Genomic DNA, 24,888 nt, shown 5'->3' with positions numbered 1-24,888 from the left:
ACTCTCAGTTCTGGTAGCATAAATAGCTGGAAAGGGGAAACGTGTCTGTCTTTTCCCCTCTCTTTGATTTTAAATAGCCAAAAAGAAGTATTTTGTGATGTACTGCAAGGTGGTTTCATGTAATTGGACTGAAAGAAAAGCATGGAAAAATTTTCTGTGACATACTTTAAAACATTTCCCCAGCTAGAGAGAAGAAAATTACAGTGTTGAATTTTGCAGATACTTGATTTGTATTTTTAGTAGTTTCCAGCATGTAGTGCCTGGAATAGGCAGCTTCACATGAACTGCCATCAGGGCAGAAGGAGAGTTATTGCAGTCACCTGACTTGTGCAAACAAGTTTGTTCCATGTGACTTCTGTTGTTCAGAGACTCTTTTCCTTAACCACTCCTTCCAGTCACATTTGCTGTTTTGATGCACCTGCAGTTTCTGACCTTTTCAAGGACATTTCCAACTGCAGGTGAGGGTTTTGGCCGGTGAGATACTTGACCAGTTCCCACCCGCTGCGTATTGTCTGGTGTGCTGTCGAGCTGTGAACTGCTACCCCCTCTTTGTGGACTTAGTTGTGTCTTTATTATATCTTCACAAGCATCCTTGTGCTTTCCAACATACATCAAGGCAGGTGGAAATGTGAAGGAGTATCCAAATACCTGATGCTCACTCGTTGAGTGTCTGAATGTGAATGGCTGCTTTACTCTCACTTCACCAGTTCAGTGTCTTATTGTATCAGTCTTTGTAATTTGTGGTACACTTAGACTGAGAGTTCTTTGAAGCAGATTCCTTCATGCTTTAGTGCTTATTCAGTAATTAGCATAGGGTGAGTCTGGTTTGATACTACAGCAAACAAATTGCACATGGTCAGCTGTGCATTATCTTGGATTTGCATACAGGTAAATTATCCTGTGTGCTTGTGCAGCAGTAGCTCTGTGCAGAATCAGTTCAGGTCTATGAGGAATTACTGACAGTAGCACAAACCTGAATGGTGGTGCTGCTTCTGCTGCTTCTGGAAGTAACGTGAGCTGGGAGCAGCCTTTGGAACCTGACCATGGGAAGCAGAGACCTGAGCTGGTGACTTACGGAGCCTCCTGAAATTTCTTGTCATTTATTCCCACGTGCTGCAGGTTCTAGGTGGGATTACAAGTGAGGCCTCGTTCCAAATGTGGTTGTTGTGTGGTTACAGAGTTTTGTCCCAAAGCTAAAACTGGTTTTAGGCATTCTAGGGGAGTTTTGCATTGACATCCAGGATAAGGTGGTGGGAGCCAATAAGCTTGGGGGAAAATGTCTGTATATAGGCATTCAGGCATTTGACATTTGCTGTAAATTTCTTTATATGTTCTTAGTCGCTTTCTTAAATTTTTCAAGGTGTCAAGAAAGTGAAAATATTTAAAATTTAGGTCAGTGTTATTTTGCTTAAGCTAAGTTCTTGTCTGCAGGTTTAGAATGTTGTTTGCTTTCTTTTTTTTTTTCATATGATTAAAATTGGGGCTTGCGAAAGTGTATGACACTGCTTTATTGCATGGAGGAGCTGCATTTAGCTTTCTGAACTACCTTGGTTTGGTACCATTTATATTAAAGTCAAGCTGAAGAGGGCCCTTGTGTGTCTTTGTGAAGGTAATGGAAGAGTTATGTGAAAGCTTTTTCTCTTCAGTGTAAAGACAAAGAGCAAAACAAAGTGAGTAAATAGGTGAAGGGAAGCAGGAGGGGCGGCACATAGTTGGGAATACTTTTTTGGATGAGAATCAATAACCTGGAATTTAGACATGTAACCAGAAATTTTGCTAATAAAATCACCTTTCTGTATTTTGTTAGATAGTTTGGTTTTGTCCACAGTTACGGCTTCCACCTGCCCTACATTCTGCTGTTTGTGTGCCGATAGCTGCTTTTACGTATAAGTGCTCTTGAATTTTTGGCTCCTTAAATGAAAAGGTTGAAGTATTTGGTTTTAACTCCATTGTAGCACAGATGTATCAATGCCAATCTTTGACCTAATTTTTATTACGAAGTTTTTGTCACTTAAATTTGAATTATAAATAGCCTACTTTGGTTTATTTTTTAATTTTTGTTTATTCTCATTGGTGTGAATTCTTTTGTGCTGTTTTAGGCTGGTTTTTACTTCCTTTGAAGGACTATGGTGGTCAACATTTTATGAGATAATAATGTCCAAGGCTAAGCTGTGGCTCTTAGTGAACTAGAAATGAGGCTTACTGAATTAGAAGTCGTCTCTAGGATTTTTTTACAGTTGGCTATTTTTTTTCAGCTTTTAGGCAGTTGTAGAAATCTATGGGTAGTTTAAATAAACGTTGTCCAAAGAGAACATCCTTAAAAAACAGCTGAAATAATTGATAACAGCAGTTTCTTTCAGTGTCCATTCACCTGCTGTAGACAGATAAGTAGAAAGCACATGTGCCTCCTTACAGCAAGGGAGGCACTAAAAACACACCAAAAGAAGCATGTTTTACCCTTCTCTGCTGTCCTTGAGGTTATGCAGGGTTTAAAGGCTCAAAAAAAATCAAGGTAGATTTTGAAGCAGGCTGGCATATATTTGAAACTTTGGGCTTTTTCGCTGTCATTGTTTGCTGGTAATACAGGGAAGACATGAGTTGTGTCAGCACCTTTCTTTACAACAACTACTTATTCATAGTGGAGTGAGGAGTCTAAAAATTCTGGATTTCTTTTTTGGACTATCAGCTATTCAATTCATTATATAATGACTAGGTAGTTTTGTGTCTTCATCTCTGGTTTTAGCCCCCATTTGAGAACACCACATTGTGACTGTGTTGGTATTCCTGGATGCCCCTTGCCTGTCAGGGGAGGAAGAAACCCAAAAGAAAACAAACCACCGACAGAGTTTGGTCAAAGGGTACTGGATCATGAGGGAGAAGTCATGATGCCGGAAACTTCTGGGCAGGAGAATTACTGGGAAAACTTTAGTTTTTTAAGGGGTGTTCTTGAAAACTGTATCCTTAAGAAATTAATGGAATGCATGGAAAATACATCTGCTGTGTTCTGGAGTAAAGAAAATGAAAGTAAATGCTCTGAAGAAGGGGATTGTTACATATCAAGAACTGCCAGGGGTCGGAGGAACGTTTGTGATATCAGCTCTACAATAACACAAATTAAACTGTTAAAACTATTTCCTGGAAATTCTGTCAGAGTGAGTTCTCAAATTTCCTGAGCCCCACTTTTAATGAGAGAGTGTGTGTATATACATATGTACAAAATATTTTTCTTGGTAGAATTATATTGTTTATAAATGAGTTGTGTTCCATGGGATTCCTTAAAATCACATTCTTTTTAGATGGTGTTCAAAAAACAATTTTTCAAACAGAAATTTAAAGTTTGTTTTTTACTTTTCAGGTGGTTGTGGGGGGAGATCTGTTTCAGATTCTCTGGTAGGAAACAGAAAAGTGAAGATATTTGAGATTTCTAAAGAAAACACATCAGCAAAAAAAAGTATTGATTACAATGTAGAAAGTTAATTTATGGAATTTTTTACTTGATTCTAGGCCTGTGGATTCTAATGTTCCAATTCTTGTTAACACGTTTAAGAAAAGTTTGTTGACTCTATTAGAATGAAAGTTTTATGTTTCATTAATCATTGTAATATATATTGAGATAAATTGTTCCTCATTCCTGCTTGTGTGTTGATAAGTTTGGGGTTTATACAGAGAATCTTCATCTTCAGAAAAGGCAAAGTTTTAAGCCTATTTTTACAGCATATTGCCAAGAGAGCACTCAAGGGTTTTTTAAAGTTTTTTAACTTACTAAATAAAGTTTTTGAATGAGAGCAAATGAAGTAGTGAAGGATGATGTCTCAAAACAGCCACACATCAAATTAATGTCACACTTCCGTACAGAACTGTCTGTGTAGTTATTTCTCACTGACAAAACCTTTCCATATAGAACAAACAGTAATGGTTAGAAATTTGGTTCACGAATTCCTCTAAACTTCTCCTACATCACCAGCAGCACTTGCTACTCTATTACCAGAAAGGTGGTGCTGACTGATCAGTCTAACAAGAGAAGTGTAGATTTTTAAAATTAGGGGGAAAAAAAAAGTTTAGTCATGTGCATGTAAGTAATTCTGCACAAATTAAATTAAGCATATTTAGACAGGAACTGCAATTCGAATTTCATTCACAGCTTTGTTTTCAAACTTCTGAATATATTCAGTGTCTTCCTCTTTTGTTTCTGGTGTATTTATGCAGGAGCATTGGAGTGAGAGTTGCAGAGCAATGTGTGCACAATGAGTGCAGCAGGGGAAGGTGAAAAGTCTTACCAAACTAGATGGGATTATACCTGAACTATTTCACATTAAAGATTAAATCTATATATTAAAAATAGTTCTTCAGTTAATTTACAATCAGCAAAGGACCAATAAACCCCTTTTTCGAAGAATTACATTTTTCTGTAGCTCATTTAAATAATAAGCTAAAAAATGTATGGAAAATAATTTTTTAACCAATCATTGTAATTAAATTTTTTAAATAATTTCTTGTTTACAAAAACTCTCACTGGACAAGTTTGTATGGGATTTTTCTTCCATTCTGTAAAATTAAATTATATAAATTTTTTATCACCTACCTCATGTCTAAATTTTTATTCTACAAACTTCTGCAACATCTGTCACTCTTCTTCCTGTTCTGTACATTTCTTAGAAACTCTTTTGAGTAGATAATTCCTTACACAATTAAAAAACTTTGAGAAATCTGCCAAGTTATTTAATATAAACTATATGCCCTACTTATGTTGGATTATATCACTTCAGCTCCTCAAATGGAGCGAACAGTATAACTGTTATAAATAGTTATGAAATCTGGTTTCAGCACAGACACATTATTAATTTATGTGAGCCTGGTAGATCTGCCAGTATTTGGCTGTAGGGATTAAAATTCTGAGCTTGAGGGCATCCTACAGTACTTTAGAAAAACTTGTGCAAACAGTTCTGCCAGTCTCAGAGCAAAGATTGACCTCGTTGGGTGGGAAGAGAGGCATAAAAGCCTGTGCAGTGAAGAAGTGAGTTTCTTCCATGATGGGAGAGCTCATGTTTAGGGGGAGCAAGGGCAGTTGCCTGTTTCTCAGAGTCCATAGCTGGGAGCAGAACCCAAGGCTTCTGAATCCTTTTAGACCAGCAAACCATCATCACATAGCTCTGAAACAGGTGGCAAGATGTCCATCATTTTCCTCTGCTTTTCTTTGTGGGAGGTGATACCCTATTTCTCTCTGTATCATGTGTTGGCAGAGGACTGTGCAAGTAAATCAGTAATTTCCAAACCTGGTGACTTGTGAGAGGCCATCCAGCATACTTTGAGGTATCTGTATATATATGGGTACATATAGTTGATAAAAACTTGGAAAATTTCTTCCTGCTTTGTACATGCTTCCAGATTATTGATGTTCCTGTTGAAAAACAAGCAAGCAAAGCATTTGGTCAGCTCTTCAGGTCACCTTGCCCTTTGTGAGTTGGCTTTTTCAGCAGGCTGGACAGTGCTTTTGCTGAGTGTATTCCCCTGCCCCTTGAACATGCTGCAGAAACTCTACCTCGAAATCTATTTGTTTCATTTTTGTCATTGTTAATGTGTTCAGCACTGCTAGAATTGCTTCTCAAACTACAATACAAAGTTCACAAGGAAGTAAAGCACAAGAACATTAAGATCCAGATCAGAGTGACTGCTGAGCCGGGCCAAATAAATTGACAAATTTGGATTTGTTAGAGTATTTGGATGTATTAAGGGTCATAGAGTGTAAAAGTATAGTTCAATTTGAGAATATGAGTTAAAAAGCCAAAAATACAGCATTAGAAAGATTAGTCACTTACCTGCAGAAGTTTTAGTTGGTTCCATGTGGCCCTCAGATGATGTTGCCTCTTATCAAAACAGGACATACTTGTAGACTTTGAATTACTTGGGAGCACAACTTTCAGTAACCAGTTTGGTAGTAAGTGAACCTTTGGTTCCTTGATGCTTCAAAGAGGTATGAGAAGATGCATCTACACAAAAGCAGCTTTACTCAAAGAAATGCCTTGTTTTCTTTTAATGTTGCAGAAGATATTTGGTGTTTTGTTACCAACTTGGGTACAGAACAGTTCAGTTGTGTTTATAGTAGTTGCCTGTTCAGCTGCTCAACAGCTTTTGTTGTCTGGATGCACTATGGACTGGCCTCTAAACCAAAGTAAGGACATTTTAGCTACTTCGGCAAAAATATTCTAGAGTAGAAATCTATATACAGCCCTGAACTGCAGTATGTCAGAACAGAGGTTTGGAGATTTGCAGTTCAGGCTTGTTGTGTAGTTTTCATTTCTTGGCCTTTGTATGAATCCCTACTGGATTGTGTCTGATGTTTTAGCTTTTATTAAAAATATTTTTATTTAGTAGTTTCAAGTTGGCCACCTATTTGAGAGGTTTTAGGTGGATTGGTTTTTTAGGGTCTTTCAAATGTCTAGTCAAGTGTCTGACATGACTTTACAATACAGTGTTTAACTTAAAGGAGGGCTGGCAGAATTGCTAAATGTTGTGTTTTCAAATGCAGCCGTTTCTGTGTTTTCAGGTTAGTTTAACTAGCTCATAAGCTTATACCTTACATAATATAAATGCTACAGAGGAACCACCCCTGTAGAAAACTACTGGAAGTCCTTCAGTAAAATAAAGAAGCTGAAGCATTTGCGACGTGAAATGAAGCTTCTCTTTCTTTCCAGTCCCAGTGCTGGGATTACCAGATGTTTTGTGTTGGTTTTCTGGCCTAGGACACATCTTCAACTGCAAAACGTGTCCTCCTCTTGTTTGTCACAGTGGTTAGGGTGTTCAACTGGGAGGGAAGGGATGGGATGGGATTTGGGATATGTTAATGCAGAAAAAGTTATTTTCCTACTTTCTGGTCAGCTGCTTTAACCACTTTTGATGTATAAAATGAATTCATATCTTTCTCTTTTGTACTGTATTTTTCTGTTATTATTTTCCACAGACTTTTTTTCAAAGAAGGGGCTGTATTTTTTGCTTTTGCAAGAAGATGATTACAAGCTTATTTCTGGCAGGATTCAGCGTTATTTGAGAGTTCTTGTTTCTAGATCTGGATGCCTGCATTCCAGAAATGGATATTACTGTGAGCAGTGTTTCTTGTGGTAATCCTAGATGACTGTCCAGTCAAGAGTCTGCCTCCTGGATTCTGTCTTGAGTTACATGAGGACACGGTTTCATGTTACTGGTTTATCATGTAGGCACCACTAAGCGAGTGCTCCTTCCCCACCTTGCTACACACCAGTTTGTCCCTGTTGCTTTCCCCATGTCAGATGTGGTGGTCTCACCACTGTGGTGTTTTAGCCATTTCAACTGGGTGATCTGGTGAAACCCTTATGCATGGAAAAACAAGGAAAAAAACTTCTGAAAAGGTTCTGAAGAACTTTTACTTGATGATTACCAAGGTCATTCAAGGGGGTTGATAAAAGCAGTTGGGGGAAGTCCTCAACAGAGTAAAGGAAGGTTTTTGCACAGGCCTCTAGATTTATAATAAATTCTTTTTAAATTTCAATGTGAGGAACTCTAAGAAGAAAGAGTCTACTAAAACATAATTTTGTTTTTGCTGTGTATTAAAATATTTGTTCATAGTGCTGTGATGAAAAATGGACTAATACATGCTGGTATGTTATATGTAGATTCTGTGGAAGGGGAAAAAGATCAGAATTTTCTGTTGGTGTGTCAAAGGGGAAAAGTTCATGGATACACTTAAGCCATTCTACCTGTTTCAGGGCAGTGTGTGAGGAATTGTTATACCTAAAGACAGTTTTGTGTGTAGTATAATTTGGGGGCCCTGTGGAATGATCTGTTGCGTATCAGAAGTTTGAAACCATTGCCAGAGTCTCTGAGTTGGAAAGGGTAATTAGTGTTTAACTTCTGAAAACTAAGATTAGATCTAGCAACTAATCCCAAAACCAGGTAGGTGGTAAATGGAGAAAGGGGAGTCTGAGTGATTGCATGAGAGAACAAGAAAAAATATCGAATCAAACAAAACCAGACAAAAACTTGTAAATGTTGAGCAATGTGCTCCATAGGCCTCTTTGTGAGTTATGAATTACTCTAGATGACAGGGTATGAATAAAAATAGAGAAGGGGGTTTGTGGGGTTTTTTGGGGGGGTTGTTTGGGGGGGGGTTTTTTTAATGTTCTGAATTTGAGTTTAAAAAATTTTATATAAAAAATTATTATTTCTGGAACATATGAATTGGGTGACTGTTGACATTGAATTAGAAAAATAAATAGATACATAATACAGATAACAGATACATAATGCAATAAAGACAGATAATCCCAATGAAAGTTTCTCCTTCAGGGAGAGGGCATGTCTTTATATGTAGGAGATCCAGCTTGGTTGGCATTTTGGATGTTTTCTTCCATAGCTGTGACAGGGCTGTGTTAGCATTGAAGAAAGACCTGAAGATACTGGTGCTGCTTGTATTTTCCCCAGTCTGTAAATGATCTGTGAAGTGTGTATTTATGATACAGGACAGGATTTTGTGGCTGTTGTTTTTGATGGAAACAGAAACAGAACCTCTTTGCTACAGTAAAAGGACTGTATTATTTCTCTTGCTGCTGGTAACAGTAGATAACACTAACTTAAATTTCACCTTTGTAAGAAAGTGACCAGTGAGCAAAATTCGTGGCTAGGCTTCGTGAAGGAAGATTTTAGGAAGGCTCTATCCACGTTTGTTACAAGCAGTGAGCAAAATTAATGTTCAGTGTACTAGCATGTATTTACAGTTTCAGAAAGCTTTAGTTTCTTATAATGGTCTCTGAACTGCTCAGGGAAAAAAAAAAAAGCAGTGAGTTGTGTCTTACCCTGATTCTTGGGTTGTCTTTTGTTAAAGACTTGGAAGGGTATGTGGCCATATTTTTGAACCTGGCTGAGTTGTGGAAAATAAGTATTTAGTATTAGGTCTTGCAACACTGAAACACTCAAACAAATAAAACTACCACCCTCACCACTGAAAGTTAAAACAGAACCAACAAAACTCCCAAAACAAAATATACAAACAACAAAAAACAAACAACCCACCCCAAAAAACGCACCACAACCAAAAAAATTACACGTCTTCAAGACTTGGTTGTTTTTTTTATCTAACATCGATTTGGGTGGTGTTTATGGTAAATATAGTTTGGCAGAAGTCAGCTTAAAGAAGACAGAGGTCCTCCATCAACCTGCACCTCAGGAAGTCTTCCATCATCCCCACATCACCATTGGCCAATCAGAGCTCAAATCAGTCCAACAGTTTAATTACCTTGGTAGCCTCATCTCCTCAGACGGTAAGATCGACGGAGAGATAGACAACAGGTTAGCTAAGGCATATAATGCTTTTGGAAAACTCCACAAGAGAGTATGGCGTAATAAACACTTAAAGAAAAGCACCAAGATCAGTGTTTACAAAGCCATAGTCTTGTCTACTCTCCTATACGGCTCCGAATCATGGGTCATCTACCGCCACCACCTGCATCTCCTAGAACGCTTCCATCAGCGCTGCCTCCGTACAATCCTTAACATCCACTGGTCAGATTTTGTGACCAATACATCTGTACTAGAGCAAGCAGCTGTCACTAGTATTGAGGCCATGTTACTGAGAACGCAGCTGCGATGGGCAGGGCACGTCTCAAGGATGAAGGACCACCGCCTCCCTAAGATCCTGCTCTATGGTGAACTTGCCACTGGCTGCCGCATGAGAGGAGCCCCGAAGAAAAGATTCAAGGACTCCCTGAAACAACATCTCAGCCTCGGCCATATTGATCACCATAACTGGTCTACTCTGGCCTCCAATCGGGAGGCCTGGAGACACGCCATCTATAACGCAGCTGTCTCCTTTGAGAACACACGCAGGATCACTCTCGAGGAAAAAAGGCAACGCAGAAAGAACCGTATCCTGCAAAATACACCATCTAAGGAGTCTTTCTGCTGTGCCTTTTGCAATCGGATATGTCTGTCACGTATTGGCCTCATAAACCACCAGCGTGCCTGCAACAAATGTGGATAGTGCCTTCCCAAATCTTCGTTCGCAAAGCCTAGCCATGATGATGACTAGCATATTTTGTTTAGAGATAGTTAGACCAAAACTACATTTTGAGACAGAAGTACCTAATTTACTATTTGTAATTGAAACTAAAGTGTGTGACCTCAGCATGGATAGTGGCCTAAGTAAGATAATGGACTCTCTCAACTCTCTGTAGAAGAAATTACGTTTTCCGAAACTGTAATATTCAAATTAAGAAGTCTTCAAGATTTGAATTTTTGATTTTTGTTTCTAAGCAATTGCTCTTACACGGTTTAGTTTTCTATGTATATGCGCAAATATTTGATTATCCCTTGGAGCTAAAAAAAGTTTTGCATAAAATATGAATATTTTTTTAGTTCATTTGAAGAAAAATGTCTTTAGCTTTTCTAAGGCTGTGTGAAAATCTGCTTTCAGTTTTTAATAGAATAAAATCAACCTAATTGACTTAAAAGTCAGCATCACTGGAAGAAAAGTCAATGTGCTGATTTGCCCACTCTGTAACTCCAAAACTGAATTTGCTCTTCAGCATCTCACTGAAATTGTTGGGAGTTGGTTTCAGAGTCCATCTTAACTACAATATTGTTCTTTTTAAGGGAAGATTTCTTTGAGCTGTGAAATTTCTTTGTCAAAAGCACAGAGACAATATCAGAAGTTAATGGCTTAGAATGATTGTGAGGCAATAACACTATTTTAGGAGTAGAATTTTGAGAATAGAGCATTTATTGGAGAGAATTGACACTTTTTCAATGCTAAGGAGCTGTTTGTGCCTGAATATTGAAAGCAGAAGATTGTTTCTTTCCCTGGTATTTGACTGTCTACTGAAAAGTGTTCTTAATGTGTTATCATCTCTGTGGAGTAATTTCATTTTGGTTTATTGGTTACTGTGAGTATATGGGTTTACTGGTGAAAGTAACTCCTGAGGGAAGACTGGTGTTGGGAGGGAAACTTTAATTTTACTTTGAACTTGAATACCTGCTGTATCACACTACTGGGAGAAAAGAAAAGGGGAAGAAACAACTCTGAATTTCCTGGGAAAGAATGCACACCCAGTACTTTGTGTCTGTGTGCCTTGGAGGTGGTTTGTTTCAGCAGCAACTCTAGTATTGTATGTTTCATATTTACTACAAACAAAGACACACAGAGAAGGAAAAGTACTGTTTCCTGGAAGAAAGCACAAGAAATGGTGATAATGGAGTCAGTTACTAGATTTTAAAAGCAATACATTGCTGGCATGTTTTGTGACCTGTCTAGTGAGCTTGTCTTTGTTTGCTGCCAGGGGTACTCAGTAACACAGTGTGCAATGGCTCACCTCCTTTCCAAGGGATATTGTATGCCCAAATCTTTAATTTCACTTTTTTTGCATTTGTTGCAAATGTAATGTTGGTCACGGTTTCCATAGTGAGCAATAATCATCTGGATATATGGAGATTAAAATGTTTAAGTCTCTTGGAATTTTGTGCGTGTTATTATATTAGCACAGTTCATTAAACTGGTCACTAACTGTATCTGTTAATGGAATCTAAACTCATACTGCTCATGGAACAGCACATTTTTTGTGTGCTTTCAGTTGTCAGAAAGCTTCTGGAGTATTGCAAACTCTACTTTTGAAAAGATATTTGACTAATGGATTTTTCTTTTGGTTTTCCCCCTGCAGGTTCGATCTGTGGATGAGATGAATCATGAGTTTCAAGCTCTTGCCCTAGAATCTCGGGGAATGGGAGAGGTAATTATTGAGGGCTGAAAATCCAGTTGGTGGTTTGGAAATGTTGATACAATTTAAGAAGTCTGAATAATACAACATGAAGCAAAGAGCTTCTCTTGAGAACCGGTTGCTTTTTCAGGCAGCTGGAGATTTCTGTTCTAAGGTAAAGAAAAACTAAGTCCTTTGCAAGAACACTGGAGTGGTTGTTGACTGGATCTGCTGTGTCTCTACCAGTCTTGGTAGATGACTGATACTCTTGGGGAAGTGACAGGGTGATTTTTTTTTCAAGTGTGTGCAGTTGTATGAAATGAGGCGTGTTTTCAGTGTCACTGTATTTAAGTTAGTGAAACAATTGCATGCTACTCCTGAAAAGCCAAGAAGACTGGGATCTGAAAAAAGGTTTGGCTCCAGAAAAAGTGAACTGGCATACCCAGCAGAAATCTGTGGTAATTTACTATTTTTTTTAACTGGTAATTACTCCTTAAGAGAAGATTTTAAGCAGGGTGAAGAGTGCTATTATGTAATTTAGCTAGAGAGAAGAAAGACTTTTTGTCTTATTGATTTGATTTGTTTGGGTTTTTTCAAGTCAGTGTACTTTGTGAGGAGGTATTTAAGATCAAGGAGAATCACTTGACTCTTTCAAAAGCAGTTCCCTGAGCTATTTAGAAAGTAATTGACCTACGTTAGGGTTATTTGCCCTGACAGGACATGATAAAGAAATAAATGCATGTTGAACTAAGATTTCAAATACTGATCCTCTTGTCTGGCTGGATATTTACCTAATTCAGTTAATAATGGAACCAGTGACAATATTTCAGCTTAACTTTCTTAAAATGATGATAGGACTGTGATCTTTATGGAAGCCATAATTTACTGATGAAAAACAAATACCATGTTCTAGTTGCTGAATGTTTCTGAGCTGACACATGATTGTTCTTACTTGATTTTTTTACTTTAATGAAGCATTTAAGCAATCACTTCGCTTTTCAGCAGTTTTTGCTTCATCCAGGGTTGACTTTCTCCCCTCCCAGCTCTTAAAACTCTTTTTGAAAGATAAAGACATTAGTGAGGTATCTGTGGTAGTACCAGCAGTGTGATAGAGTGGATGGGTGAAATTCATAGTGATGTTTGTTCTTTTGACACCCACAAAGTACTCAAAAGATTAAAAGCAGTGAAAGTGAAGGATGGCACACATACCTGGGAATTAAATTAAGGTATGTATGACCATCCATACTGCACTTCATTAAAGTTATCTGAGATGAGGGATGTATTTCTGCATGGTCATGATTCTGTTTGTTTTCATGGGTCTGTAAAGATGTTTCTAAAAACACAAAAAGACAGACCTTTGGTACAGTACTGCAGCATCAGAAATTGATACTGTAGTGTGAGCCTGCGCTTACCAGGTTATTTTGTTGTTCATTTTAAGAGTTTCTTCCATGTATCTTGAGGTGATACAGGTTCACATAGCTAGGTTGACTTAGTAATTTTCATAACGTACTGCACGTTAATAAAGTAGTCTGGGATAAATTCCATGGCTATTTTAACCTTCCTTTTGATTATAACCTTTTAAAATATTAAAGGAAATGTTCTTGCAAATACACCTGTAAGAATTGGTAGTTGTATGTTCTTCTGTGCTTCCCTCCATCTGCTTGGAAAGGTGTGAAAGAGAGGTCATGTCAAGCGAACTGCTTCTAGCTATAGGGAGGTTATCTTCCTCATTTTCTCTGTCAGCATAGATTTTTCTCTGAACTGAAATTAATTTCTTGGTCATAATTCTAATCCTTCATACTCTTTTTCCCAACTGGGTATCCATACTTGGCATTAGGAGGCTGTTGTCTTACTTTTCATATCATTATGAAAATCAGGACTGTCTGTGAATCGTCAAGCAAGTATCTCTTCCATGTGCTGATGTAAAGGACAGAGTATGAAATCTGTTTTCATTGTACCACAACACATTTTGGAAATGTTATGTACTGGTAATCCTTCTGTTTATTATTGATGTGAGCTGCTTTCAGATGGAGCCTGGTATCAGTCAGTATCAGGAATAGGACAATGTAACACGAGCCAGACCTGCAGCTTCCTTGATCTGTTTCTGTCCCTCAACTTTTTGTTAATTTATTCTGCAAAGAACAGGCTGAAGTTTTGTTAGCTGTATTGCAGATTGTCTCCTAAACTTTTAGCTATTAGATTATACGCAGATGATGCTTTTGGCTCCAGCTCCCAAAATCTGTTTGTGACCCTTAAGGTCATGTTAATATTCTGAAGAAACAAGGACACGTGGTGCTGTTTCTCTAAGCATCTGTTCACTGTTCCAGGGCCAGCATGGTGGGCTTCAGGACCTTTAGTGTGACCCAGTGCAGGCACACATAAAACTTAGTGCCAAACACAATATAAAACTAAATCTTCTTTTGTAATGTCTATTCTTATATTAGCTTACAGAGTCAAATCACATGCATTTCATTGTGGGAGCAAAGTATTCATTTCTAGTGCCAAAACTTCAGCTAAGGTGTTCATTCAGCTCAATAGGATCAACTTCTGATCTTAAAAATAAATTTTAAAAAATAATTTGAAAATCTTAAATTCAAGAGGCAGTAATCAAGACTGTGCCATTACTTATCAGAGAGCTGGTTAAGAGGCAGCTTCAGCATAATTGGCCATTATTATTCATGTGAAGTAAAGGGCTTTGCTGATCTGGCAGACACCTAACACAGTATCCCAGTGCTGATACTGGAAAAGACACTTTTTAGTGTACTGTTGGGAGAACTTAGTAACAAATATGACAACCTTTTCCATCATTTTTGGTTAGATTTGGATGTATCTTCGTAAAGCTTGTTCTTTCTTGGATTAAATACAGGAAATGTTGAGCAAAACGTTATCAAAGGGTAAAGCACAATGATTTTAACTACTTGTATTTGCTTGTGGTGACTTCCTGATTAAGTTCTTTTCAGTAGAAGTAATCAAGTGCACATTGTGTCCTGTCTGTCAAAGATAAACAGTTGTTATGTTTTTCTGTAAACTGCTTTTTTTTTTATTCCACAGTTAAATAGTTGACAGCTACTAGGTCTTGTATGACAATCCAATAGCTAAAATATCTATTTAAAAAGAGCATAGTGTGTGTCCTATCCATCATCTGTCAAAAGTAAATCATAAAACTGAATCACTGCCCCTCAGGAAGCTGCAATATTGTAAACTTTGAAATATTGCATTAATTTAAATATTTGAGGGATATCTTTATTGTGTAGAAATTTTAATGAAAAATAATTTCTGTACATCTGTTTAATCTTCAGTAATTTAAATTTAGCCTCTTGAGATATGGATGATGCATTATGTTTTGTGTTAAAAATATTCTATATTCTTTGTGTACCAAAGAGTACATGAAGACTGCAAGCAGTTGAATTTATCTGTTTGGAATTTGAAAGTAGTTAAAAGGGGAAAAAAAAAAGGCAAAACACAAGCACAAAAAGAACAAAATAAACCTAAAAAAACCCTCACAACAACAAAATCCCCCCCAAACTTTTGCACTGAGTATTATTACTACTTTCTACTGGTGGACAGTTTTTCCTTTGATAGAAATCCTGTGAATCTGTTTTGAAATCGAACCTAGTATTTCAGTATGTTCTGATCTAAATTTGCTTATTGTTTTAACATTGAATTGTCTGAACACCTGTCTGATAGTAGAATTTACTAATTTCAGGGAAAGCATACTTTAGGTAATTCTCATTTTATGACACCCAATACATTACTAGATCTGCTTTATTCTGACAAGGTTGTGTTAGGCTGTGACACCTTCACTTCTGTGTTTCATCTCAGCTGGACACATACTTGAAATTGCCTTAGAAAATAAAATGTGATTCCCAAAACCAAGGTTTCATAGATGCTGTTAAATGCTTGCTTTCCGTTCTACCGCTGACCTACAAAATGAAAATTAAGTGATATTGCATCAAGAGGAAGTATGATATGTAGAGTTTGGCAATTGTACTGTTACTGATGGGAGAAGTTAGAGGACCAAAGTAGAAAAATGCAAGTGACAACCTGACATTTGAGGTATTGTGTGATGCTTCTGTCGTGTCCCACTAAGTCCTTCTGTCCTGAAGGACAGTACAAGAAGTGATACTGATCTAATGTGACACTTTTCTGCTTTAGAAGTAGGAATGAAAAAAACCACACAGCTCAATGGCATCGTTTGTATGTAGAACTTCACATTTGAATGTCACTGATTTGTAACCAAGAGAGCCCTGTGGTCTAAAGGAGCTGATCTGCTACTGTGTGTGTTAGTCACTTCCTAGAATTTGTAACGTGATGCACTTCTGAGTGAAGAGAACTTCACAATGGACTGCTGCTGTTTCTAGTTATCATCACAGTATTAGTTAACAGCCAAGCTTTTGAGCCTTTGGAAAGAAGGCACTGTTGGTTAAGGCTTCTGAGAGGATTGACTTGATTTGAGATTAATTTGATTTGCTCTTTTCGCAGCTGCTTTTATAGTCTGTATTTCTCCCTCATAACTTCAGAATCTCAGTCCTGTTGCAGTCATTTTGGCTATTCCTTTATACATCATCAGCTGTAACAGGAAATAGCTTTCAAGTGTTATATTATTCCTCAGCAATACCTGCTGCCTTATTGAACGCTGACTTTGGTATCAGTGTGTGCTTGCAGCCCAGAAAGCCAACCACATCCTGGGCTGCATGAGCAGCAGCGTGGGCAGCAGGTCGAGGGAAGGGATTCTGCCCCTCTGCTCTGCCCTAGTGAGACCCCCCAGGAGTGCTGCATCCAGCTCTGGGGGCCTCAGCACAGGAAAGATGTCAGCCTGTTATAGCAGGTCCTGAGGAGGTCGCTAAGATGATCAGAGGGCTGAATCACCTGTCCTGTAGAGACAGGATGAGAGAGATATGGTAGTTCAGTTGGGAGAAGGCTCCCAAGAGACCTCATTGCAGCCTTAAAGGGGACTTGCAAAAAAGAGGGACAGCAACTTTTTACAAGGGCAGATAGTGATAGAATGATGGGGAGCAGTTTTAAACTGAAAGAGGAGAGATTTTGATAGGATGTAAGAAAGAAATTCTTTGCTGGGAGGGTGGTGAGGCACAGACACAGATTGTCCAGAGAAGTTGTGGCTGCCCTATCCATGGAAGTATTCAAGACCAGGTTTGATGGGGCCCTGAACAACCTGATCTGGCATGCCACCTGAGTGGCATCCCTGCCCATGGCAGGAGAGTTGGAATTAGATGATCTTTAAGGTTCCTTCCAAACCAAACCATTCTATGATTCTATGATGTCAAATTAATTACTTGCATATGCTCTTAGAAGTATTGCTATTTCTGCCCATTTATAAGCATATTTAGATAAAAACGTTTTCTCTTTTTAACAGCTTTTACCTGCCAAAAAGTTTTGGGAACCTGATGATTCAGCAAAAGATGGACAAAAAGGGATATTCCTTGGTGACGAGTGGAGAGAGACTGCATGGGGAACTCCTCGTAAGTGATTGTTGTATATGTATTGAAAAATCAGTCAGGATTACTGAATGTTCTTCAAAGAAAATTAATATCAAAACCTGTAATTGTGTATTAGATTTTATTTTCTTTTAATTTTAATTGTGAAAATGTATACTGCAGTGGTGATTGTGTGTCAATAACACTTTGAAACTGTGATTTGGAATTTTTTATTTAATTTAATTTTGATCTTGTTTAATATTGCTGCTGTAATGAAATGCAAAAACATTACAAATGGTATTTTAAAAAAATACAATAGTTTTATTTATTTGTTTGTTTTTAACAGACCATTCTATGTCCCAACCTATTATGGTACAGAGAAAGCCTGGACAGGGTTTTCATGGAAACAGTGAAGTAAATGCTGTATTGTCTCCACGATCAGAAAGTGGTGGCCTTGGAGTGAGCATGGTAGAATATGTGTTAAGTTCCTCTCCAGCTGATAAATTGGATTCCCGGTTTAGGAAAGGAGCTTTTGTAAGTAATGCAGTGTGTTAAGCTTGCTTAGTTACCTGCTATGGTCTTTCTGTTACGTGGTTATATTTTCTACTCTCTTTGTCCATTTTCTTTTTTAACTCTCTTCTCTTTAGAAGCAAGTGTGTAGTTGCTATTTGTCTGTCTTCCTTGGTTGGAGGGGGCAGAAGAGGGAAGTGGTTTGGGAATCTTGACTAAATAGCTGTCTTAAAGTGCTTTCCTAAAAACATTATTTAAAGGAAAAAGATTGCAAATAGCTTAATTTAAAATGTGTGATGGGCTTTATTCTAGATCTTCCTCTTCTTTGTTTTCACGCGGCTTTGTTTTGTAACTGGATGTTTTAATTGTATAAAGTAAACTTTTATCTAATTCAAAGTGTTACTGCTTTAACAGCACCGCTATAGTTAAGGTTGAGTTAGCTCTTCCATTATAAAGCTTGGCATTCCTTTTCACATTTTGGCAGTTATTAATTGCATGTGGTGAAACTTGATGACCAAGTTACCCACCAAATGCAATTTCATTGACAACAAACTGTTTGTATTGTTTACGTGCACTGTAGTGTAGAATTAGGTCACCTTGTGGTGCTCCTATTGTGTTCTGTTCAATATTCAGAATCAAACAGATTCTTTTTCCTCAGGGCACTAGAGATGCTGAAACAGATGGACCTGAGAAAGGAGATCAGAAAGGCAAGGCTTCTCCATTTGAGGAGGACAAAAACAGAGATCTTAAACAAGGAGATGATGAGGATGTTACTAAAATAAATGGCAGAGGTTTGCCAAATGGAATGGATGCCGATTGCAAAGATTTTAAGTAAGCTTTTAACTGTTTCTCAAGAAGACGAGCATGTCTCTTAAGGGCATTATTACAGTTCTGGTTTGTGTGTCAGCTTTAAACATTACCCAGCTGCAGACTGATTCTTTTCCACCTCAAGTCCTCCCTTTCCCACTGTACCACATGTTTTTTAGGATGTCATTAATGTGTGTGTCACTTCTCATGAGACAAATTCATCTTAACATAGTTATTATTAAAAGTAAACGGGTACCTTTTAAATGTGGTGAATTAAGGAGGGATGAAAACTTTTAACCCTTTTAATGTCAAATAAATCCCTTTCTCTCTCTGCTTCTTTTTAATACTCTTAACTTTTGCATCTGAGTGTTGTTGTAGAGAGTAAGTCCTACCAGAATTTTAACTTTCCTTCTGATACCACAGCCTAACACAACTAATTATTTCCCCACGAAAGTCTTTCTAGAAACCATATCTTTGACTTTGGTGGAACAATGTATTTCCCTGTTCACATAGTTAGATGTCACCTATTCACAGTATAGAATGGTGTTGTGGTTTGGTTGTTTGCATAGGGAACAAAAGATTGGACCAAGCTCCAGCTTTGGGACAGTGAACTCCCATATGACAGTACAACCAGTCTGGGTTTTTTTCCTAATACTAAACTGCGTTTTAAATTTGGTATTTTTTTAGGGACTAACCTTTCTTTTTTGAGTTACTGTGATGCATTTGTAACTGTCATACAGAAGAATTAACAAGATAGAGAACTAGAGTGCTGCTCATAAATTTATCTTAATGTGGTGAACATGACCGAACAGTTGTGCTTTCATTAGTTCATTACTGAACAAGTATATTAAAATGCACATTTGAATCCCATGTGTAAGTTTTTCCTATCCTTTAAAAAATGTATTTACCTGAGGCTAAGGAGGGATTCTTCAAGTCTGTTTTTCAAGACATATTATTGAAAATAATATGATACCAAGCATATTAGAGAACTCACATTAGCTCCTTTCGGATGCATGCTGCAATATGCACAATAAACAAAGTTACTTCAATATTATATGTAGAAAATGCAGAATATTGTCCTGCTTTTCTTTACCAGTATCTATTACAATTTTGAAATAGTTGTTTGCAAAATACCTTCTGTATTATTTAAAGAGAGAAATTATTAAAAAATACACAAGTGCAAAAACGCATCCAAAGCCAGTAAACCTCTCAAAAAAAAAGAAAAGAAAGGCCATCTAATTGAAGTGGGCCATATAAAGTGGTACTAGCTCTCCAAACACAGGTTTATAATTGAAGTATTGACACAACTTTAACTATAGCAACAGAACAGCACCAATATAAGGAGCAACCTATATTAGGTAAACATAAGTACTAACAAAGAAACTTTGTCCTGTCCTCCTCCTTGTATTTTTATTGTACTTGCAGCGTTTTTAAACTAAAGTATGTACTGAAATAACTGCCTTTTTTCCTTTTGTTCTTCACTTTGTTGATGCTGTATTTCATTTGGGAAGAATAGGGAATATTAAATGGCTTCATATGCAAGTTTTGTACATGGAGCAAGACATGGTTGCTAGATAGGATCCTTAGATGGTAGCCAGTATGGTACAGGCAATTGTCATGAGGTTGGTTGTTACGTTAAAAAAACTCTAATGTACTTTCTTTATCTTTGAAGTATTTTTTCTAAAGTAATTCTAAAGTGTTGCAATAAACGCACTAAAAGGCTGATTTCTAGCTGTGCAGGCTTCAGTGTTGGTATCAGCAAATACATAAGTACCGGTAGTTTTTTTTGCATTAGCCTTGTGCTTCAGTAAGGAACAGATAAACTTCAACCTTTAGGAGCCTTGAAGAGGAAGGATAACAGGCAGTACTGAGGCTGTGTCTCTGTCCTAGAATTAGCAGTACACCAAATTGTACTGCTGAAATAAATGTAGGCTCTTCCTGCAAGGTGGCATTCTGTATTGGAGCCCAGTGGTCACAAATAAAGCAAACTTAACAAGTTGTACATTTCCTGAGAAACAATATATAATAAAGTTCTACCAACACAATAGTGTTGTTAAGGGATCATAGATTCTCTCACACAACTCTTTCCTAGTAGTTAACTTAGATTTTTGCCGGTAGAAATCAGTAGTCTAAACAATGTGGCCTGACACAGAAGGTGGGGTACCACTCCAAATTAAGGTACCCTAAATCTAACCAAATACAGAGTTGGGAATCTCTTTAGGACGTGAATCTGTTGACATCTCACTTCACATGTTTGCCTGTAGGCATTTTCAGGTGCACAGAAACTCTCCTGTAGTCAGTGGGTATGTGGGTAATATAACCAGTGCAGATGAGAAAGCAATTCAGCTTTTATATATAATTTTATATATATATATCTATCTCATATTGGCCTCATAAGCCACCAGCATGCCTGTAACAAATGTGGATAGAGCCTTCCTAAATCTTCGTTCACGAAGCCATGCCATGATGAGATATATATATATATATATATAATGTTGTATATAATATTCAGGATTATATTAAGAACACTTTTTTCCCACCAGTCATCACTGTAGTTTAGTCTATTAAATGAGCGGTGTAGGAAATGAAATGTTTTAGTCACATGCTAAATGAGGCAGCTATTAGTTCATTTTAGTTAAGTTAAAAATAATATCTGCTTTTCAGATGTGAAAAATATTTGCTGTATTGTATGTTTGTCTTTTCCAGTTGAAATTTTACTGTGTTTTTCTCTCCTTTGGCATGAGATACACTTAGACATTTCCTTTTATTTTTGTTTTAATGTCTCTTCAATACATTTTCTAGTAGTTCCTGTCACTCTCAAATACAATAAAGAGCCATCCCAAAATTTTCCAGATAACAATTTATTCCATTTGACTCAAAACAGCCTCAAAATTTAGTTTGTTTTTCTCATAGTGATTTGGAGATTGTATGGTCTTAAACTTTTAAAAAATACATAAAATTATGTTTTGAAATGAAATGTGCCCATTATCTTGAGCCATCAATGCATGCTGGTTGAAATAGGTAAAAACAGTCTGTCACTTCCCTTTGTAAGGTCTCTTGAATTCAGAGGTGCTTTTAAAATAGAAATGCTGTACTCTGTCCATGGACAGCATTATTTCAGACTGAAGAGTCTATCTCAAATTTCTTCTGAACAGTCGTACCCCTGGAAGTCGACAAGCCTCCCCAACAGAAGTAGCTGAACGCTTGGGCCCCAATCCCAGCACCGCAGAAGGATTAGGTCCACTTCCCAATCCTGCAGCCCACAAGCCTCTGGTAGAAGAATTTTCAAATCCAGAAAATCAGAATCTAGATGCCATGGAACAAGTTGGTCTTGATTCTCTACAGTTTGACTATCCTGGCAATCAGGTACAAATGGACTCTTCAGGAGCTACTGTAGGACTTTTTGACTACAATTCGCAGCAGCAGGTCAGTAATGGACTTGAAAATTGATCCTTTGAGTTGTTCATTATCCTCTTTTGATAATCAGTCTTTTAAACATATAATGCATTTAATTTTCTTTTTTCTGTGAGTCAGTCAAAGGCAAATAACTATATAAGTAATCTAGAAGAATATTGGTGCATAGTTTTCTGGTTTAATGCATAATTTTCTAGTTAGTTAAGTCTAACTTACTAGTATAGAAGCCTGGTTTGAAATTTTTTTTTAAGTAAATCCCAGTATATTATAACTCTGATTTCTGAAAACTGAAATGCATCTTTTTTTCTTTTCCAATAGCTTTTCCAGAGGACTAATGCTCTGACTGTTCAACAGTTGACAGCAGCCCAGCAGCAGCAATACGCCCTGGCTGCAGCTCAGCAGCCACACATAGGTGAGGTGTCCCTGGCAAAAGTGGGTGTGTTGCTTTGACAGAATCCTCTTGGTTTTACCCACAGTATTCTAATTCATATAGGTACTGATCACTTGGCCCATTTTAGCAGTTCTCATGAAAACTGTTCAGAATGGCTGCATAAAACTGTTCTGTCCTTAGAGGAAGTTTTCTGTTGTAAATTTTCCCCTACTTTGAACAGTTGTATACAAAGAAATAAAATTTATATTTGCTCATGTAGCACAGTAGTTGAATTTTGATGTGAGCAAAGGTAAAAAACCATTGCTGCTACAAGTAGTGATGGGAACACCAGCATTCTCTGCTAAAAACCAAAAATATGCAATTCTAAGATTCTATTGCAGTTTAGTATTTTTAATAATCCAGTTAAAAACCATTGTATAGTCGAACTTGAAAATCATATTGTTGTGTTGATCAAGTCATTATTCCATGGCACCTTTTAAACAGACAGCTCTTTCTTCTTGCAGGCACCTTTGTGATGGAGTTATTCTTTAGCAGGCATTTCTTTTCTGTCCCTCCAATTCAGTGAGTTAGTTAAATGCATAAAGTTCTTAGTGTGCTGCAACTCAACAAGAAGGCTTTATTTCATTGACAACAGTTTTATTTTCTGCTGCAGGGAAGCTGTCAGTGTTTAGAGTGAGGAACATTGGAACCACATGGAAGCAATTCCTTGTTTAAGGAAGGGAGGTTCTCAGATTCTGACACCGTAGGGGCAGGCTTAAAGATTCCTGCCCTTCCTGCTCTCCACCATTGGGCTGTTGAGGTTTATGCACAAATCCCTTTCCTCTCTGAGGGAAGAGGAGTTCTCAGGATCAGAAGGACAGGCAGAAGTAGGAAGCAGTAGATGCAAGGGGATGTGTCCGTGTTCTCCTATGATAGGGTGGCAGTTAAGTTTTCCCACTGGCTTGTTTAGCAGCATGGTGAAGTCTGTCCAGACAGGGATCAGCAGGCCATAGCTGGGGTTGAAAAGTGTTATGTAGCTGAGTGATGCCATCTGAGAGCTGGAGACATGGCAGATTGAGATGGGAGTCTACAAGTCCTGTCTTTGACTGCAAAACTCCGGAGAAGCTCCTACTTTGTATGGAGTGGTGACTAAGCAGTCAGATAAATCTTGCTCTTTTGAAATGTAGCCTCTTCTGATATGCATATTAATAGAAATCTATCAAGAAATATTTGGAAGGAGGAACATAATTTGATGTGCAGTCCTTGCTGCAGCAGTTTGTGACTCAGTGTTGGATAAAGTATGTGAACCTGACTGACAGGAAACTCTAGGTGCTTTGTTTGACTGAGTTTCTTCTGTTGTTTCCTTCCATTACAATGCCTATATGAAATTAAGATTCTTGGAAGTAAGATTATCATCTCATAACTGGCTTTTTAGAAGCCAGGTATCTGATTTAAACTATCTGGTTAGAATTTTTTTCCTAATTATCAGTGAGGATAGATTTGTATCTCTTGCAAGTGGTTCATTTTATCTGACTGATTCATTTAAGGCACTAGATGATCTGTCTGATTCAGATTCGTTGCAAGACTAGTGTAACTTTTAGATAGTTAAAGTTGGGCAAGATAAATTCCACTTCTATATGAGTGAGTAGATACATATGAGATAAATCTCCTTGGAGTCTGTAGATCCAACAAACAAAGCTATTTGGCCTTGGGATTAATAAGAAAAGACTGGTGAGAAGACACAGAAGTGTTGATTTCTGTAATGATGTACCTCCTTTTAAAAGCTAAAATACAAGCAGTTCTGATTTTAGCCAGATAGGCTTTGTTATTTGGTTTGAATATGATGATGCTTGCCAAGTGTGTTAGCTGTAATGAAACTCTCTTTATTACTGTAGCAGGTGTATTCTCTGCAGGCTTGGCCCCGGCTGCTTTTGTGCCAAACCCATACATTATCAGCGCTGCTCCTCCAGGTACTGACCCGTACACTGCAGCTGGATTGGCTGCAGCAGCTACCCTAGCAGGTAACTGAACACCTTCTAGTGTCTACCTTCATAATTTTCACAGAATGAAAAGAGAAAAAACTGAAATCCATCCTGTTTATTCTCTGCAAATGTATTTCTAGGAAGGAGAGACTTGTAGGAAATTAATATAGCCATTTTAAAAATTTTTACTCAGAGGTAAAATGTTTCTGTTATATGGATTCTGAGTTTCTCTTTCCACTCGACTTTTATATGCAACAATTAGGGGTTTTTTTTCTGTTCTGAAAATGTTTATCCTTAATGAGGTTTCATCTGATGTTATAATATGTATTGTTTTCAAAAGATGAGACAGCCTTTCCTGGTATGTTTTCACTTGATGAAATAATTTTCTAATTTCAGGTTTTCTTATTCCCGGTGGGCATGAGAACAAAGATGGCATCCAGCATGCTAAAAGGCCCAAACAACAGATAAACTCCAAGCCCAGGAAAATCTCTTAGAAAGTGAATAGATGTCGCTGTGAAACAACATGACTGAATATTCAAGTCCCAGCTAGTGCTCAGACTCGAGTATAACATTTTTTAAAAAAAGCCCTGTATTTCCAGTTGGTGGTTTCACAGGAAAGGCAGTAGATAAAACTAAAATACACATATACATAA

At 37.5% G+C, this 24,888-nt stretch overlaps 1 protein-coding gene across 7 annotated transcripts in view; it reads left to right on the top strand.

Moving 5' to 3' along the window:
* Window positions 1-24,888, top strand: part of PUM2 (pumilio RNA binding family member 2) — a 72,809-nt gene that overhangs the window by 12,475 nt on the left and 35,446 nt on the right. For 5 of the 7 annotated variants that reach the window (XM_032681588.1, XM_032681584.1, XM_032681586.1 and 2 more), the window contains exons 2-8: window positions 11,682-11,750; window positions 17,092-17,197; window positions 17,499-17,686; window positions 18,321-18,493; window positions 21,625-21,895; window positions 22,202-22,295; window positions 24,149-24,274. In XM_032681588.1, the coding sequence (XP_032537479.1) occupies window positions 11,700-11,750; window positions 17,092-17,197; window positions 17,499-17,686; window positions 18,321-18,493; window positions 21,625-21,895; window positions 22,202-22,295; window positions 24,149-24,274 (1,009 nt within the window). In that variant the 5' untranslated portion in view covers window positions 11,682-11,699. The remainder of the gene's footprint in view (window positions 1-11,681; window positions 11,751-17,091; window positions 17,198-17,498; window positions 17,687-18,320; window positions 18,494-21,624; window positions 21,896-22,201; window positions 22,296-24,148; window positions 24,275-24,888) is intronic. The other 2 variants (XM_032681585.1, XM_032681587.1) reach the window with 1 other exon arrangement.

This window comes from Chiroxiphia lanceolata, chromosome 3, assembly GCF_009829145.1.
Source record: "Chiroxiphia lanceolata isolate bChiLan1 chromosome 3, bChiLan1.pri, whole genome shotgun sequence".
NCBI classification, from domain to species: domain Eukaryota; kingdom Metazoa; phylum Chordata; class Aves; order Passeriformes; family Pipridae; genus Chiroxiphia; species Chiroxiphia lanceolata.
This window is presented reverse-complemented; position numbering and strand designations above follow the sequence as displayed.